Genomic DNA, 19,079 nt, shown 5'->3' on the forward strand with positions numbered 1-19,079 from the left:
TTCAACCTCCAAAAGTAAAATGCTATTACTTAACTGGATGATGACAAAAAATATTACGATGAAAATGTTCGTATCAGTTGAAACTGATAATTATCACAATAAAAAAGGCAGATTTTGGTCCTGAAATTAGTTTGACTTCATGCTAGTTCGTAACGAATAAGACCATGAAACCTCTTAATTTTTCTGCTCAGGTGTGACTGATGGCAGCTGGAGCTGCTGGTCCTCCTGGGGGTCATGCTCTGGGGGTCAAAGGTCAAGAAGTCGGAGCTGCAACAACCCAGCCCCCAGCGGAGGAGGCCTCCACTGCACCGGGCCACAGGTGGAGCAGGAACCCTGTGAAGACCCAGAAGTCCAGCACTTACAGTGAGGACACCAACTCAATCTGGGTTCAAGTCACGTCCATCACACTAACACCTTCACAACAGGATGGATCTGATTCTTCTAATCCATCCTGGGCCTTGATAATCCAATGAGGAAACACTTGAGAAAACCATAAAGCAATACTCTGATGTTTCTGCGGGGTGTTCAGAGTGCTTTGGTGCCATCTGGGTTCAGGTGTTTTACTTATGTTTCTGGAGGACTTAACCTTCCAGTATCCGAGTGTGCATATTAGGCACACTTTGAGCTGTATGTTATAAAAGGTCATATTATTTTTCACAATTTGTCTTAGGTCAGAATTCAAAAGTTGGTCATTTTTGCATGATTTTTACAATTCTGACCCAGCCTCTAAAATCAGCACAGTGTAAACAATGTTAAGCTCCTACACAAACACCCTTCTACCAAGTGAGTACAAAATGCACACTGACACATTTCAGCATCTAACATTTGACCTAGCACAAAAAATAATAATGCATATGCCAGGATGAAAAAATAATTTTAAAAAACCCACGTAATAAATTTTTTATGTAGTTTATTGAAAGAGAAAAAAAGTGTTTTTTGCATCAAAACTATGGTTTGTTTACATTACAAACATAACACTGAAAGGGTTAAAAAAAATATGACAAGTATTGAGTATTTGGTATTTTTATTTATGGCCAAAGTTGGTGAAATACAAAAAAAAATCTATTTTTTTAAAAAAAAGTGAAAAACAAACTATGAAAAATATTTTGACATTAGCACAGCAATGCACAGATTATGTGCTTTTGGCGATTAGAAGGACCTCTGTGGGCGGGATCTGAGAGGGATAAACCAATGGGTGAGGAGTCTGGGGGTCATCACACAAGACACATGTTTTTTTCTATAACATTTTTTCTAAAACAAGAAAAAGGGTGTTTGACCATGTAATTAGTGTGTGTGTGTGTGTGTGTGTGTGTGTGTGTGTGTGTGTGGGAGGTTCTACATTGATTTGGCTGCCGTTCTGCATAGGCCTTTTAATTGTAGAGACATTCGGGGTATATTTATTCATGTGATTCATCTGATACCTTCTATACATGTAATTGTGTATTGTTTTGTTGAATGAATTTGCCAGTAGATAGTCGTCAATACTAGCTAGTGAGCTAATCATGGATTTCAGTACCACAAATATGTAGAAATATATAAATACAATTGGATTTGATTTGAAATTAGGCAATCTTTCAAAAAAAAAAAAGAAAATGTGTATTTATTTAGTACAAAATCATTTGAACCAGTTAAACACAGCATTAGGTTTTATTTCAGATAAAATTGATTGATTGATGTTTTTATTTCAAATATGATTGTCAAAACAGAAGAAAATAAATAAACAAAACACTTAAACATAAGACATATAATACATATTTGAAAAGGAGTGAGAAGAAGTATAACTTATAAACTCCCACCCCTTCTTCTTATATAATTAATAACTGTAATAACCTTCCTAGTCTAGGCATATCTGTACTATATACTATAATATGACTGATACTTATTAAATAATTTGGTTTCTATCTTTATATTATTATGAACTAAAATAATATGATTTACCTAAACACATAATACATTAACACATATATGTAATAAGGATGTTACGATATGAAAATTTCATATCACAGTTATTGTGACCAAAATTATCATGGTTATCATTATTATCGCGGTATTGTTGAAATTGTGCTCAAAATGTTCAAAAAGTACTGATACACACACTGAAATAATTTAACCAAGCTGTATTTTGAATAAAAACAAAAAACAAATAACCAAATAAAATAACTGGCACAGTGCACTTTCTCTCAGCAGAAATATTCAAGTATTAACCCTTAGTGGTCTGAGCCTATTTTGTCCGTTTTTCAGTCCTTTTGATTTTGTCTGTGTATACTATATAAACAAATGTTTACTATACCCATGTTTGGGATCTTTTTTTCCAGCACAACTTCATCTATATCATCTGCCTATTACTTTTTTCACTTTAACCTACTATAAAAACATAAAAGGCCAGAAAACACAAAAAAAAATTTAAATCCGATTTGAAAAATGTATATAATTTATTGCATAAATAACACACAGATGCTTAACAAACCTTTTCAAAGACTTTAAAAGTGAATATTGGTTCCAAATATTAGGTATAGAAAATCAAAATTGTAATAAATTAAAACTATACTCAAATATTTGACATAAAAGCAGATCTTTACATAGGTGTTTTCTCTGGAAAAGTGCGGTAATCAAACACGATTATCATGAGAATTACAATTTAAACAGTAATACTAACCATCTGCAATTTTACCACGGTTTATTGTTATATCGGTAATCGTTACATCCCTAATATGTAAATACATATTCATACACAGATATATACATACATACAAACACACATGTACACATACATACACATATACAAACATATATACACATACACGCCTGTACATATGTGTGTATATATATATATATATATATATATATATATATATATATATATATATATATATATATACACATATATATATATACACATATACATACTTATCCATCCTTACAACCCCCAGTCTATTGTATTTTATTCCAGCATACTGGCAGATGAAGTAGTAATAAACTGACACTACCTGAACCACATGACTCTAAATCGGATCTTATTTCCTTTAACATTTTTCTTTTTCTTTTTTTGTGCAGGACGATGGAACCTCAGTGTTTCGGTCTGTCTGTGCCTCCACCAGTGACATGTGGACATCCTCCTCACCTCAGTAACGGATTTATCCAGGTGAGACAAACCATTTCTACAAAAAACACATTTAACTTAGAATTATAGCTCCTTTCCATCTCAGAATTACATGGAAGTTTTTAAGTGAATTTCTGTGTTTTCATCAGAATCCCAGAGAAACGTACGTGGTGGGAAACACCGTGGAATACTCGTGTGTTAGTGGTTTTTATCTCAGTGGAAACGCCGTGGCTGAATGCCTCCAAAACCAAACGTGGAGCAAAGGAGCCATGGTTTGTAAAAGTATGTCTTCAGTGCTGAACAGACACAGGTTTTGGTGTTGTGTATGTGAAATTTCCTCATGTCTTTTTTCTTTTTGTCTAAATTAACCCATAAAGACCCAAAACCATCTACTGATCTAAACTGTTTAATACCTGTTAATCCATTAATTCTATCAATACATGTCAGTAATTGGTGTAAATACAGTTCTTCATCTTTTCATGGTCATCAGATATGACCCATTTGGATGTTCGGAGGCTCTGTAGTTACCATGGAAACACCATCATCTTCTACAACAGTGATTCACCAGTAAAACCCATGGAGTTGGATCAGTGACAGTGAATGGACACACTGGGTTTATATATATATAATATTAATAAATAAAATGAAAAAAAAGGATAAAAACCTGTAAATAACATGAAGAAACAAGAGAAGCACTCGGAGAGTGCGGACCTCTGCCAAGAGAGATCTATATAAAATAAGTGCAATGTTAACAATATTACTGCTTAGTTGATCATTTATACATGTGAATCACAACTTACAGATCACAGTGGATCTACAAATACACAAACCGTTAAATAACAGGGAGAATATTATTAAAATTCCACAGACTTCTTGCAAGACATTTCAGATATTCACATTTTTTTGTTAAAGACTTGTCTGTAAATGCAAACATTTTTGTGTAATTTTACTTTTTTTACACTAAAACAAAGAGACAAATTTACAGTTTTCATTATTTATAGGTTACTATGAAAGTATTTTACTGGTCTGATCCACTGTAGACTGAAATGACCTAAAATGATTTATGCATCCTTGATTATTAATATCTTAAGTGTAATTTTTACATTTCACAAATTCATCTCAGGGGCTGGATTGAACGCTTTGGCGGGCTGGATTTGGCCCCCGGGCCGCATGTTTGACACCTGTGACCTAAAGGATCTACTTCCATGGTAGAACTTGGACCTCACAGACATTTTCCTTGTTTCACCCTCTTTTCGTGTCTCAGGTTCTTCGTGTTGGCGTCCTCAGCTCAACTCTGACATCACAGCCACGCCCTCTAAATCCACCTATGACATCGGAGACAGTATCTCCCTGTCCTGTCCCCCAGGGACAGTCCTGGAGGGCGGCGTGTCCCAGACCATGTGCAGCCCCAGTCTGCAGTGGTCTCCGTCACCAGAGGGCGCGTACTGTGAAGCAGGTAAGTGTAGATGACAGTCAAACATTATGGCCTTAAACCAGGGCGGTCCAACTCATTTTAGTTCAGCTTCCACATTCAGTACATTTCGATTCCCACTGGGTTGGACCAGTAAAATAATAACATAATAACCTGTAGAGGACCAAACATAAGGACCAGGACAAAGGTGGTAAAATTAGGAACATGATAATTTAATAAAGTTAGAAAATGTTAACACAAGCTCCAAAAATGTCAGTTAACAAAATGGACAAAGATGTGCCCAACTGATGTCAACTAAACCAAACTGCAACAGAACAAAAACTGACCCAAACTAAGAACCAAGGTGGGCTTAAATAGAAAGGGACTAACCCAAATCAAACACAAGGGGGAGGCATTACACTATGAAATTAAGCTAACCCGTTAACTTAGTCAAACTAACATAAAAAACAAATAATCAGAACTAGACACAAAATACTAACTGTGTGAAACCCTTGAGATTTAAACCAAGAATTTAAGCAACTAAATTAACACAAAGAAACAAACAGTGCCCCCCCAGTCTTGTGACAGTAGTTCCTTCCTCCGTCTTAAATACTAGCCACGCCCCTTTTTCTGGTCTTTCGTCTGCAAGTGAAGAACCATGTCAGTAAATAATTCAAACATAACTAATATGTGTGCACCCACATTAGAATGTTTACATAAAATACTTCAACTAAACTGTGTTATGGAATCATTAACTGTAACTTAAAAACGCATGAAACAAAAACTACTAATACAAGATGGTAATGGCAAGGGATCCACCACATAACCTATAATTAATAACAACTATAAATTATTGTCTTTGTTTTAATGTAAAAAAAAAGAAATCATAAAAATTTTTAGATTTACAAACTATCCAGACTAAAAGATGTGAATAACCTGAAAAAAAAGACTTTTTTTTAAGGAAAATAAGTAGAATTTTAACAATATTATGCCTCAACTTGTCATTTATGCATGTGCATTACAGATCAGCTCTACAAACATTTAATAACATTTAATAACAGGCAGAATATTGTTAAAATTGCACTTAATTTTCTTTAGACATTTCAGGTTGTACATATTTGTTCATACTTTAAAAGATTAAAAGTGTATTGTGTGTTTACAAAACGAACCAAAGTCAAATAATAGAGAAGACGCTTTAGTTTTTCTTATGTTTTTTGTACATATTCCAGTATTGGCTGGAGCCGTTCTCGTTTTACACCAGTAGATGGCAGCACATCTCCTGTCTTTTACCTTCTTGAATCTCATCCATAATAAACTCATGCCACGTATACAGGTAGCCAGGCATCTGAAAAAAAAATATATATATATATATATATTTTCTCTTGCATTTTTGTCTTTTATCCACATGAACACTCCAGTTTATGTCACTGAAATGATTATTTTTTTAAAACTCTAAGTATAGATTTTGTAAAGCTCTGTTTTTGTTCGTGTGTGTGTTCAGGGTTGAACAGTTTTAGGATCCAAACGTCACAGTGTGAGAGGAAAATGCATCAGTGTCGTATGTGACCTTTGGTTATTCTAACTTTAAACCCATGATGACGATCTACAGCATATTTATGCAGGTTCAGATGAAAACTTTCCTCAAAAGAATAGAATAGAATAGAATAGACGTTGTCATTGTGTGAATTACAATGAAATTATTATTATTATTATTATTATTATTATTATTATTAATAATAATAATAATAATAATGATAATAATAACAATAATAATACTACTAATAATAGATTAGATTACTATAGCGCTTTTCTATGAATGCATCCTCAAAGCGCGTACAGAAATTAGGAGTGCTACTCCAGTCAGTGTAACAATATTAATAAAAAAAACCCCAAAAAGAAATAGAATAGAATAGAAAATAAGAATAGTAAAAATATAAAATAAAAAACTAAAAAAGTAAAATTAAAAAAAGAATATAAAATTTAACAAACATAAACTAAGTATAGAACTAAAAGCAGAATAAAATAAAAGACATAAAATATGAAAAGACACAATATCAACAGTGTGTATATCTATGAAAGTCTATAAAAATGTGTATTTGAATAAATATTGCATTGTAATTGTATCAGCAGAGGATTAATGCATCACATAATTCACAATTTTATCTGGTGTGTGCATGTGTTAGTATTGAAAACACAGGTGGGCAGTATCCGTTTGTATAAATATGTGGATAGAAGAAGCTTATAGGTATGAGTCTGTAGAATAATAACATACAACAATAATAATAATAATGATTTTTTTTATTTGTGTATTGTTTATTATTATTATTTTTGTCTTCCATATGTTTGGTATTATGTCTGTGTCTGAAATAAACTAAACTAAAAAAAAAAACAAACCTAAAAACTAAACCCAGTGTGGTCTGGTTTCCTCCTCAGCGCCTACGACGGCGTCTCCTCTCTCAGGCCTCAGGTGTGAACTGTGGGAAGACGAAGGTGAACGTGGGTGTGTCTGCAAAATGCCATTCGAGTGCCCGTAAGTTTCTGCATTTCACACATGAAGAGCATAGGGAGGTTGTAAAATCAGTCAGTCAATCAATACCTTTCTTTGTCTCCAATGGTGCAATTGTCGTGCAACAGTGGGAGCAACACACAAGTACACATCCATCGATCAAATAACATAAATACATTCATAATAGAATAAATATACTCAGTCAGAACGGGTAAAAATATAGATAAAAAGTCTAGAAATAAACCACAGGATTTGAAACCAATAAAAACTCATGGTAGTTGAAGTGTTTTCTCCGTCTTTATCTTCCTTTCAGGACGTCACTACTGTTGTGCGCTAAAGTCAGCTCGAGTCGACCGCGTTTGCTCAGTGTTTGTCAGCTGGGGGCGCTGCGCTGCGTGGGGCGGAGCTTCACTTTGACCAATGACAGCGAGTGTCAGTGGCCAGACGAGACGTCCTGCAGCAGCTGTGGACCAGGGACGCTCTGTGACGGTGAGTCTAGGGTTATGTATATACAAGAATCTGGAGATACGATACAGATCACAATACTAGGATCACGATGTGATATATCACGATATATCATGATACTGTTGAAGAGGCAGTTTTTTGTTTGTTTCTTTTTTTAAAGAATATTTCCTGGAAGGATTGAATTACAGCAGAACTATGTACAAATACAAAACATATTTTTAGTTCAGAACAGGATCTAATACTATATCACAACATTTTTCGAATTCTTCTAGTTTCCAAAGAACTACCATCTGCCTCTCAGACAGTAAAAAGTGCTTTTAGGATGCTTCAAATAACCATTATTTAATAAAACAGTGTTAAATAATAGTAAATAAGATAGAAACAATAAAGAAAAACAAAAAGAACCTCCGCCATATCTGCATTTGAATAAATACCTAAAAATATCGATACAGTACTTTTTAATATCGATACAGTATTGTGAAATGAAATAACACGATAAATTGCAGAACCGATATTTTCTAACAACCCTAGGTGAGTCCGGTCAGAACCAAAGATTTAGAGCAGAGGTCTTAAACATGTGGCCCGGGGGCCAAATCTGACCCACTAAAGCAGGGGTGTCAAACTCATTTTAGTTCAGGGGCCACATCCAGCCCAATATGATCTCAAGTGGGCCGGACTAGTAAAATAATAACAGTAAAAAAAAAAAAAGGTAAATTAAGTTATGATAATGTTTACATCTACAAAGTTTCCTTAAAAATAGGAAGAACTTGAAATGTCTTAAGAAAAATAAGTGCAATTTAAAAAAATATTCTGCCTCAGTTTATCATTTACATGTGTACATCATAACTTACAGATCACAGTGGATCTACAAATACACATAACATTTAATAACACAATGTTGGTAAAATTGCATTTACTTCTCTTAAAACATTTCAGGTTGTTCATATTTGTTCAAGTTATTCAGTTTTTTTGTAAAAGTATAGCTTGTTAATGTAAATATTTTCATGTGATTTAATTTTTTTTACACTAAAACAAAGAGAAATTTTGCAGTTATCATTATTTATAGGATATTATGATAATATTTTACTGATCTGACCCACTTGAGAACTAATTGGTCTGTATGCATTTGTATGTGGAACCTGAATTAAAATGATTTTGACACCACTGATTGTTAATTACTCACAAATTCATCCCACGGGCCAGATTGGACCCTTTGGCGGGCCGGATTTGGCCCCCGGGCCGCATGTTTGACACCTGTGCACTAAAGGGTCCGGTCTGGCCCCTGGGATGAATTTATAAAATGCAAAAATTACACAGAAGATATAAATCATTTCCACGTACAGACCAATTTAACCTCCAAAGACCCAGGAAATGTCAGCAAAATACAAGCTTTTTTTGTTTTTTATTAAATAAGTGCCTATACTGGAAACATCATGATGCAACAGTTTTTTCAGATGCTGTTTTTAAATTTTTTATGGAATGTCCTTTGTGGTGGACAGTTTTCTTCTTTTTTTTTTTTTGAATAAAGTTGTGAAACTCTTGTCCACAATGTGGACAGAAAACCCATAGCTGGGTCTGAGGAGGTTAATCTCCAGGGGGTCGGATCAGTAAAATACTATCATAATAACCTGTAAATACTCACAACTCCAAATTTTTCTTTGTAAATATAAACATTTTCATGTCATTTTACTGCATTTACACTAAAACACACTATTATTTCACTAAAACCCAAACAACCTGAACAAGTATGAACATGCTGAAATGTCTGAAGTGCAATTTTACCAATATTCTGTCTGTTATTAAATGTTTTGTATATTTGTAGATCCACTGTGATCTGTAAGTTATAATGTACATGTGTAAATGATAAACTGAGGCAGAACATTGTTAAAATTGCACTTAGTTTTCTTAAGAAACTTCAGTTTGTTCATGTCATTAACACTGTTCTAAAGGTCAGTTGGTAGATGCAAACATTTTCATCGCATAATTTAACTTTTTTCACTCTTAAAACGTAGAGGAGCGTTTGGAGTAAACATTATCTATATATTATTATGTTATTATTTCACTGGTCAGGCCCACTTCAGATCAAATTTAGCTGAATGTGTCCCCCTGAACTAAAAGGAGTCTGACACCTTTGATATGTTTGACATGTACAGTCCGGGTTACACTGTATGTCCAAAAAATACATGACATCACTGGTATTTTCAGTTGAATAACCTCTCAGCTGGCATGTCTGTTTCTACCCATGAAATTTGACACCATGGCAACGTCAGATTCAAGATTCAGATTGAAGTTTATTTGTCATTTCAGCGTATAAAAATACACAGAAACGAAACATTGTACTCAGGTCCCTGACTGTCAGCAGCATTTAGTAAATAGTGTAAATTACTGATAAAAATAATAAAATACTGATATAAAATAGCAATAACCATACCCCCCCCCCCCCAAAAAAAAAATTTACCTATAAATAACTAAAAAAGTTTCATTTCTAAAGCACACAGCAGTAAAGTGCCAATTTAAAGTGCATTCTGGGCTCAAGTTCAGCAAGAGTTCATTATTCTAACTGCCTCTGGATAAAAGCTGTTTCAGACGGGGCCTTATTGTTTATCTGTTGCTAGGTAACCCACTTCAGTGACGATTCTATGTTTCTGGGTAAGGTTGTTGTTTTCCAAAATTACTAATATCTCCCAAAATATTGGTCCTATCAACGTGCCGTTTTCACTAGTCTGTTCCAAGATTATAATAGTTATGGATTTTTCATTAAAGTTTAGTTTTATTTAGTTTTGACTTTTTTTTCTCAAATTCAGTTAGTTTTAATTCGTTTTTAGAGCAGGTTTGCTAGTTTTTATTAGTTTTCATTTTTTTTCTAAATGCTTAGTTTTAGTGTTAATTTTAGTCTTGTCGTATCTTTTATCTTTTTCGCCGCCATATTCACATAAATCCCAGACAGGACTCTGCTGCTTTCTCCCAACTTTAGTCTTCATGTTTCCAGGTAGAGTGGGAACCAGAGGACGACTGGAAACCACAAGTGACGAGAAGTGATGGATTGTTAAGTGTCATATGGTGCCGCTAGCTAAGATTGCTAGAGCAAAATAAATTTATTTCGTATCAATCCTACATTGACAAAGACGAAAACAAAAGGAATTTTATCCATAATTTTTATAAGTTTTAGTTAGTTTTGTAAGCACACAACACAGTTTCAGTTAGTTATCTTTTTTTTTTTCTTTTATAGTTTTTATTTATTTCAGTTAACGAAAATGTTTTTACAATTCTAGTTTACGTCATTTCATTTGTTTTCGTTTACAATAATAACCTTGGTCTGTTCTTTGACCAAAAATACATAAGTATGACAAACTGCAGCAGTTAGCTCTGTCTGGATTTTGTGTGATGCCTGAGACACACACACACACACACACACACACACACACACACACACACACAGAGTCCACTTCCCTTTTCTAATATAGGATGAAATAATTAATGCTGACCTGATTCATCTCTTTATTAATTCTAGATTCTACAAACACATGCGTTTGCCAGAGAGCATCCGAATGCCCCACAGACTCCGCCCCCTTGTGCATCAGCTCCGGTGAGGATGGTGTTTCCGTGACGACCAGTGAGTGCGAGGTCGGTGCCCGGCGATGTGCAGGGGAGCGGGTCGCCGTGATCGGCATCGAGGCGTGTCCATAGTAACACGAACACGGACGAACGCACACTGATCCGGAAACGTGTGGGGTAAATGTACAGTTTTAGTCACAGACAGTTTCAGACGTTTAGAGTTTTTTCAACCAGATTATACTGAGTTAATCATCTTAGAGTTACCAGGTTTTTTACTCATACACATGTGAGTCTATGTCCAAAATGTACGAATTATCAAAAATAATATGTGTGTAAAAGTCTATTATCTAACATTTTGGAGGAGTTTATGTTTAAGTGTTTCAGAACTTTTTTTTTTTTTTTTATTTTGTTTTCATTGGAAAAGGAGCAGATATCTCATCATTACCATTCATACATATGATGTCTATTAGAGTCCTTTTTGTATTTCTTTTTTTATACATACAAAGTGTCAAACAGAAGGGAAAAAAACAAAAACTAACATATGAACTGAGTGCTTACAGTTTTGTATTTCTCAATAAAAAAAAGACAGTCACAGCTTTCAGTATCTCTGGGTTCTTTAAACATTACACATGTTTATGCAAAAATAAAACATTCATTCATTCATTCATTTTGAAAAATAGTTGGAGTGTCCATAAAGACTGTTTATAATGGAAAGAAGAGAATGACTATGAGCAAAACTATTACCAGAAAGTCTGGAAGATACTATTAAAGAAGAATGGGAGAAGTTGTCTCCCAAATATTTGAGGAACACTTGCGCAAGTTTCAGGAAGCGTGTGAAGGCAGTTATTGAGAAAGAAAGAGGACACATAGAATAAAAACATTTTCTATTATGTACATTTTCTTGTGGCAAATAAATTCTCATGACTTTCAATAAACTAATTGGTCATACACTGTCTTTCAATCCCTGCCTCAAAATATTGTAAATTTTGCTTCCCCACCCTGTATATATATATGTCGAGGCCCAAAATGGAATCTGGCCCGATTCAGAATCGGGCCGGCCCAGAATGGAATTCTATTCTAGGCCGGCCTAGAATGGAATCCTGCTGCTATAATGTTATTTTTATACCATGTTTAATGCAAATGATCTAAATTATTACAAAAATCAATACATGGAATTTGCAAATATGTGAAAAAAAAATGAAACAAACAACATTTTAATTGTAAACTATAATACACTTTATTTACAAATAGAACCCAGTGGTACTCCCCACCAATATATGGTACAGTGAAATCGACTGAAATTGACAATAGTTACTCAAGGTATGTAAGACTGAAAATGTAAAATTATGACAAATTATGGAATTATGGATTATTTGCATTAAACATGGTATAAAAATAACATTATAGCGGCAGGATTCCATTCTAGGCCGGCCTAGAATAGAATTCCATTCTGGGCCGGCCCGATTCTGAATCGGGCCAGATTCCGTTTTGGGCCTTGACATATATATATATATATGTATACCAAATTTCTTATTTTTCTCTTTCTATTTTTCATTTTCACAGGTGTGGTTTTTCTACCTGTCTTTCTCTGTGCGATTCCTTATATGTTGTATGTTGCTGCTGTTAACTGTGAAATTTCCCCATGGTGGGATAAATAAAGTCTTACTGTTTAAAAAAACAAATACATGATCAAGTGTGAAACAGTCTTATTTAAGAACTGATGAAACACAAACCAAAGTATTTGTTTAATGAATTTATTAAAACATGTCATTTTCCTCCGTTTGCATCAGAACATGAACCATGAAAGAAAATCCTCTCCATTTCCATGAACAGCTGCTGCTTTTGTTCTGAGAAAAAAATAGTAATTTGATAGAAAAACACCGTGTGTGTCTAATATCTAAAATGTCTCTGAAGTTACATCTATAACAAAGTGCAGTAAAAAAAAAAAACAGACCATTTTATACAGTGTACCTTTAACCATTTGACTTATGTACATTGAAGTGCAGTTTTTCAGGTGTTTTTCGTGGCTGCTGTTGATCATGTGGTGGGACAGTCGCCTTCGTTGAGGATCTCCACCTGGTAGTTGGAACATCTGAGGGCGGCCATGGAGCACAGGTTCAGACTGAGGGTCCTCTGGGTCCCGGACCGGGTCAGCGCCACACAGAACAGGTTCTGTCTGTCTCTGGGACAGTCCCGAGCGACTTTACACTCACACTTCTTCAACACTGAGGACACAGAAAACACACAGAGTTCAGCTCACAAATGAGTCCAGACACGACGGAAACAGCAGAGATGTTCACCAAACATTCAACTTGAACCTCATATTTGGTCAGAGATTGAAAACGTCCACATGTTCTGTCCTTCAGTAGAAGCACGGGTACAAGGGAAACTGTTAGAAAGACCATAAAATATCCTCAAAGTCTAAGCCTCTCGTGAACCCATTTTAACATCACAAATTTCTGGTGACCCTGTTGAACCGCATTATGTAATAAATTCCCATTATGTAATAAAAGTTCAAAATGTAATAAGAATGTCACATCATCTTAAGCTGCATTATATAATAAACTGACGCATTTTGTAATAAACTACCTCAATGCATTATGTAGTAAATTTTTTCACATCATGTAGCAACTTATTACAATTTGAGAAATTTATTACAAAATGCACTTGACACATTTTTATTTTCAGGAAAATGGACTGCCGCTTATCTCTGTGACATAAATTGATAAAACGCACAAGAAATGTTTGCTGTTCAATCTGAGGGTGTCAAGGAACATTTTTCCAAGATCATAAGATACTGTATCAGACACAACTGACACGGCAATAGAATAACAATGTGCTAAATTAATCTTTAAACTGTGTGGTTAAAGTTCTGATTCCATTACCTGTAGCTCCTGTTACTAATTTCTTCTAAACTGCTCTGAAAGTATATCAATTTGGATTGTTATCACATAATGAACCATGTCATTACAATTTTTTTTAATAAAAATGTGTCAAGTGCATTTTGTAATAAATTTCTCAAATTGTAATAAGTTACGACATAATGTGAAAAAAATTACTATATAATGCGTTGACGTAGTTTATTACAAAATGCTTCAGCTTATTACGTAACGCGGCTTTATTACAAGATGACGTGACATTCTTATTACATTTTGAACTTTTATTACATAATGGGAATTTATTACATAATGCAGCTCAACAGATCCCAGACATTCAAAATGGAGACTTTTTTTTTTTTTGCTAAAATTAATTTGTTTTTGATCATGTAATAGTTTGCTATACTCTGTTGCAAATAAATATTAATTTTAGAGGACATTTAGTCTATATAATGTATATTATTCTGAACGGAGGCAGTAAATCCAGGTGTAGATTACTGCACAAAGTGAGAATTGGATTTTCCTTGGTCAGGATATGTACAGTCAGTTCAGCTGTGATTTACAAGGAGGACAATTAATACTGAACAAACAAGAACTCAAACTATGAATTATGAAAGAGCTGCAGCATCTGAAACTGACCACAGTGAACATTTGACAGATAAACAGAACCACAGTGCTGCAGTTTCACACTCACATTGTCATGACTATTATATAATGTGATTGTCGCTCAACTCACCATATATTTTTCTATTAGTACGTTTCTTTTTTTTATTTTTATCAAGTACCAGAAATTTCAGGTGACCCATTTTGAATTCCAGGCGACCCCACGTGGGGTCCTGACCCCAAGGTTGAAAAACACTGTCATAGAGAAAACATCCTGAGAGCAGAGATTATATATTATATATTATATATGTAGTGGCTGTTCGACAAAATTAACTTCACTCTGATGTGTAAATCAATTTAACGTTACCAACAGAACCCAAAATATTACAACGCCTTTTCTTTTCTCTGCCACCCAGTCTCAAAGATTTTTTTTTTTTTTACTGTTGATTCACTAGTTCAAAGGTGTCAAAGTGATTTTAGTTCAGTTCCACATTCAGCCCAGTTTGATCTCAAGTGGACCGGACCAGTCAAATGACAACAGAATAACCTATAAATAATTAGAACTCATAACAATTTTTCTCTTTGTTTTAATGCAAAAAAAAAAAGTTAAATTTTGAAAATATCAAGATTTACAAACAATCCAAACAAAAATGATGTGAATAACCTGAAAAAACTGACTTTTTTTTTAAGTGCAATTTTAACAATATAGTGGTATAAAGTGATATAAAAGATAAAGTATAATAGTATATAAAAGATATAAATCAAACGTATTTACAATAACTGCAGCTGTGTAATGTTCTAATGGGACGAGGTGCTGTGTCTGTCCACGACGCCATCTTGGTTTTATTATAGTTTCCATTTACTGTTTTATCTTGTCATAATTTTCATCATATTGAATAAAAACTCAAATTGCACTTCTTTATTTTTATTTAACGTGAACATCTAATGAAAAAAAAGTGTAACATATACGCTAAAACAGAGGCTTTTTTCATGTTACTTCCTTTACATTATTTTCGTATCATGTTATTTCCATTGTGTTATTTTCATCTTCTTATGTCATCTTATGTTTTTTTTTAAATTATTATTTTCATGGTACATTTCACCAAGAGGTCATCACTTCTATGAGTTTTTATTCCATCTATTTTTTTTTTTTATTTTGTTTTGCTGAACCCTGTTTTACCAGAATAAAACTAATCATGAATAAAATAAATAGCCCCAAATGCATTAAATCTAAAGAAGGAAGTCTATTTTCAAAATGTAATATAGTATCAAATAAACATTTATGTGAATAAATAAATATGTTCAATGTACTTTGAATAAAACTATAGATTCTGACACTTAAATATGTGGTATTGATTTGATTTAGATCAATTAGGTTATTTTAGATCTGATCAGTATGTATGTATAATGAAAAAAGAGTAACATACACTAAAAGAGGCTTTTTTCTTGTTACTTCCTTTACATTATTTTCGTATCATGTTATTTTCATTGTTTGTGTCATTTTCATCTTCTTACTTCATCTTATGTTTTTTTAAATTATTATTTTCATGGTACATTTCAGCAAGAGGTCATCACTTCTATGAGTTACTGTATTTGAGTTTTGTTTTGTTTTTTAACTGAACCCTGTTTTACCAAAATAAAAATAATCATGAATTAAATAAATCATCCTAATTGTATTAAATCTAAAGAGGGAAGTCTATTTTCAAAATGTAATATAGTATCAAATAGACATTTACATGAATAAATAAATATGTTCAGTGTACTTTGAATAAAACTATAGATTCTTACACTTAAGTACATGGTATTGATTTGATTTAGATTAATTAGGTTATTTTAGACCTCATCAATATGTATATTTTTATATTAATTATCATAAATAAAATAAATGGTGACTGTAGGAAACTGACCGGTGCAGGTTTCCCACTCGTAACACGTGTCCAGGTCGCAGGCCTCCTGAACTGAGCTCCTGGAGGCCACCTGGGCTCTGAACTGGGCCCACTCCACTTTGGACGGATCCACAGAGTCGCACACGCCGTGGCCGACATAAAAGAGAGGGTCGCCGTGGCAACGACCGGCGTGGAAGGAGCAGAGGGACATGGAGACGGTGACGTTGAGGTCCGTGTTCAGGACGCAGAGACTGTCAGGCTGCGAACTGGAGAACGAGAAGAACGTTAACGTCATTCATGTGAGATGTTCTTTTTCAGTTTTGTCCTTTAGTTTCTACATCTGCACCTGAAGACGCTCTGAATAATAAACTGTTTAACTGGGAAGATTTTACAGTTTCCCAAAGGTTACGACATTTTTGTCTTAACCCATAAAGACCCAAATATGGACCACCGACCAAAACCATCTACCTGTTGATCCACTAATCCGATCAATACATGTCAATAATTGGTGTAAAATACAGTTCTTCATCTTTTCACGGTCATCAGATATGACCCATTTGGACGTTCAGAGGCTCCATAGTTACCATGGAAACACCGTCATCTTCTACAACATTGATTCACCAGTAAAACCCATGGAGTTGGATCAATGACAGTGGATGGACACACTGGGTTTATATATATATAATATGAATAAATGAACTAAAAACGCATAAAACAAACCCTGCAAAATAATAAATAACGTGACAAACTATGCAAAAAATGTATTGAAATGAAGTAAAAAAATAACAAAATAAGCAACAAAATGAACAAAAACAGCCAAAGTAATGATTAAATTGAACCAAAATGGTTAATAAACCAACTTAATAATGAGTAACATGAGCAAAATAAACCACAAAGTGAAAAAAAAAAATTAAGAATAAAAAAGGTTAGCAAAATGAACAAAAACAAGCAAAATAATAATTGGTGTAAAATATAGTTATTGGTCTTTTCATGGTCATCAGATATGACCCATTTGGATGTTCAGAGGCTCCGTAGTTACCATGGAAACAGCAGATTCACCAGTAAAACCCATGGAGTTGGATCAATGACAGTGGATGGACACACTGGTTTTATATATATATATAATATTAATAAATAAAATGAACAAAAAAGTATAAAAAACATGCAAATAACATGTAGAAATAACCAAAAAATAGACTAAAATGAAGTAAAAAAAAAAAAACAAAAAAAAAAACTATAAGATAAACATGAACAAAAGCAGCCAAAGTAATGAATAAACTGAACAAAAATAAAGTAAATGAGTAACACAAACAAAATAAGCCACAAACTTAAGGAAACTGAGGAAAAAAATGTAACAAGGGTTAAAACAAATCAACCAAAATAATAAATAAAATGAACAAAAGAGAATAAGAAAATGTACAAAATAATAAAATAAGCAGCATAATGAATAAAATATGAAACATTAAAAAAACAGTAAAGTATGGGGTTTGATAAAGGACAGTGGATGGACACTTTCAGGTAATGATATATTCTGTTGAAAAGTCACTTTTTCTTCAGTTTTCTCTGAATTTTCTCTGAGTTTTTATCAACATCTACATGATCAGTGAATTAAATATAGGAAAATACAACATTTACACTGAAAACACGCAAAATACAAAGGATAACATTAGAATAAATGGTGATAAATCACTTAAAGGTTAAATCTAGAGGAAAAATTCATTTGGGAACTGTCACAAAAGTAGCTGTGGGTCTTTCTGGGTTCATGTTGTGTTTAGATAAAACTGAAGTAAATCAGATCTGATCCTCACAGGCAGCTTTCCCTCTGGATACAAACACATTCAGAGTTCTGCATCTTCTGTCCTGGACCACAGCCAGCCTCGGGGTCGAACGGCTTCTCTGAAAAACAGGAAATAACAACAGACGTGATGTTCCGTTCACAAACAGCCTCTAAGGCCGACAGCAGTGAAGAGGTTGGGTCAGCACTGGTACTTCTGTTTACTGAACTATCTGGGGTTAAAATATACAGGGTGGGGAAGCAACATTTACAATAAATTTGAGGCAGGGATTGAAAGACAGTGTATGACCAATTAGTTTATTGAAAGTCATGAGAATTTATTTGCCACAAGAAAATTGACATAATAGAAAATGTTTTTATTCTATGTGTCCTCCTTCTTTCTCAATAACTGCCTTCACACGCTTCCTGAAACTTGCGCAAGTGTTCCTCAAATATTGGGGTGACAACTTCTCCCATTCTTCTTTAATAGTATCTTCCAGACTTTCTGGTAATAGTTTTGCTCATAGTCATTCTCTTCTTTCCATTATAAACAGTCTTTATGGACACTCCAACTATTTTTGAAATCTCCTTTGGTGTGACGAGTGCATTCAGCAAATCACACACTCTTTGACGTTTGCTTTCCTGATTACTCATATGGGCAAAAGTTTCTGAAAAGGTATGGATAATAGTGTTAGGTATGATTATGACATCAATATATGTTTGGTTTCAAAACAATTGACGTAGTGCCTGCTGAGAAAAAACAACTAAACGTTCGTTGTAAATTTTGCTTCCCCACCCTGTATATTAAAAAAACACAGACTTCCGGCGTCCATGTCATAACTTTTTTTTTTTTTAAACAATGAACAGTTGAACAGTATCTATACATAATAATATACATCAAAA

The 19,079-nt window shown here is 33.8% G+C and overlaps 2 protein-coding genes across 2 annotated transcripts in view; one reads left to right on the forward strand and one right to left on the reverse strand.

Annotated features, from left to right (window-relative positions):
- Positions 1-11,412, forward strand: part of LOC115430621 (complement component C7-like) — a 29,896-nt gene extending 18,484 nt beyond the window's left edge. Inside the window, exons 12-18 of the mRNA XM_030150729.1 lie at positions 192-363; positions 3,055-3,142; positions 3,250-3,382; positions 4,365-4,556; positions 6,945-7,041; positions 7,331-7,506; positions 10,994-11,412. Of these exons, the coding sequence (XP_030006589.1) occupies positions 192-363; positions 3,055-3,142; positions 3,250-3,382; positions 4,365-4,556; positions 6,945-7,041; positions 7,331-7,506; positions 10,994-11,169 (1,034 nt within the window). The 3' untranslated portion in view covers positions 11,170-11,412. The remainder of the gene's footprint in view (positions 1-191; positions 364-3,054; positions 3,143-3,249; positions 3,383-4,364; positions 4,557-6,944; positions 7,042-7,330; positions 7,507-10,993) is intronic.
- A 1,371-nt stretch (positions 11,413-12,783) lies between these two features.
- c6.2 (complement component 6, duplicate 2) overlaps positions 12,784-19,079 on the reverse strand; it is a 32,820-nt gene continuing 26,524 nt past the window's right edge. The window contains exons 16-18 of the mRNA XM_030150728.1: positions 18,211-18,298; positions 16,424-16,668; positions 12,784-13,262 (exon numbers count right to left, since the gene is read on the reverse strand). Of these exons, the coding sequence (XP_030006588.1) occupies positions 13,075-13,262; positions 16,424-16,668; positions 18,211-18,298 (521 nt within the window). The 3' untranslated portion in view covers positions 12,784-13,074. The remainder of the gene's footprint in view (positions 13,263-16,423; positions 16,669-18,210; positions 18,299-19,079) is intronic.

Source organism: Sphaeramia orbicularis, chromosome 12 (genome assembly GCF_902148855.1).
Source record: "Sphaeramia orbicularis chromosome 12, fSphaOr1.1, whole genome shotgun sequence".
Lineage (NCBI taxonomy): Eukaryota > Metazoa > Chordata > Actinopteri > Kurtiformes > Apogonidae > Sphaeramia > Sphaeramia orbicularis.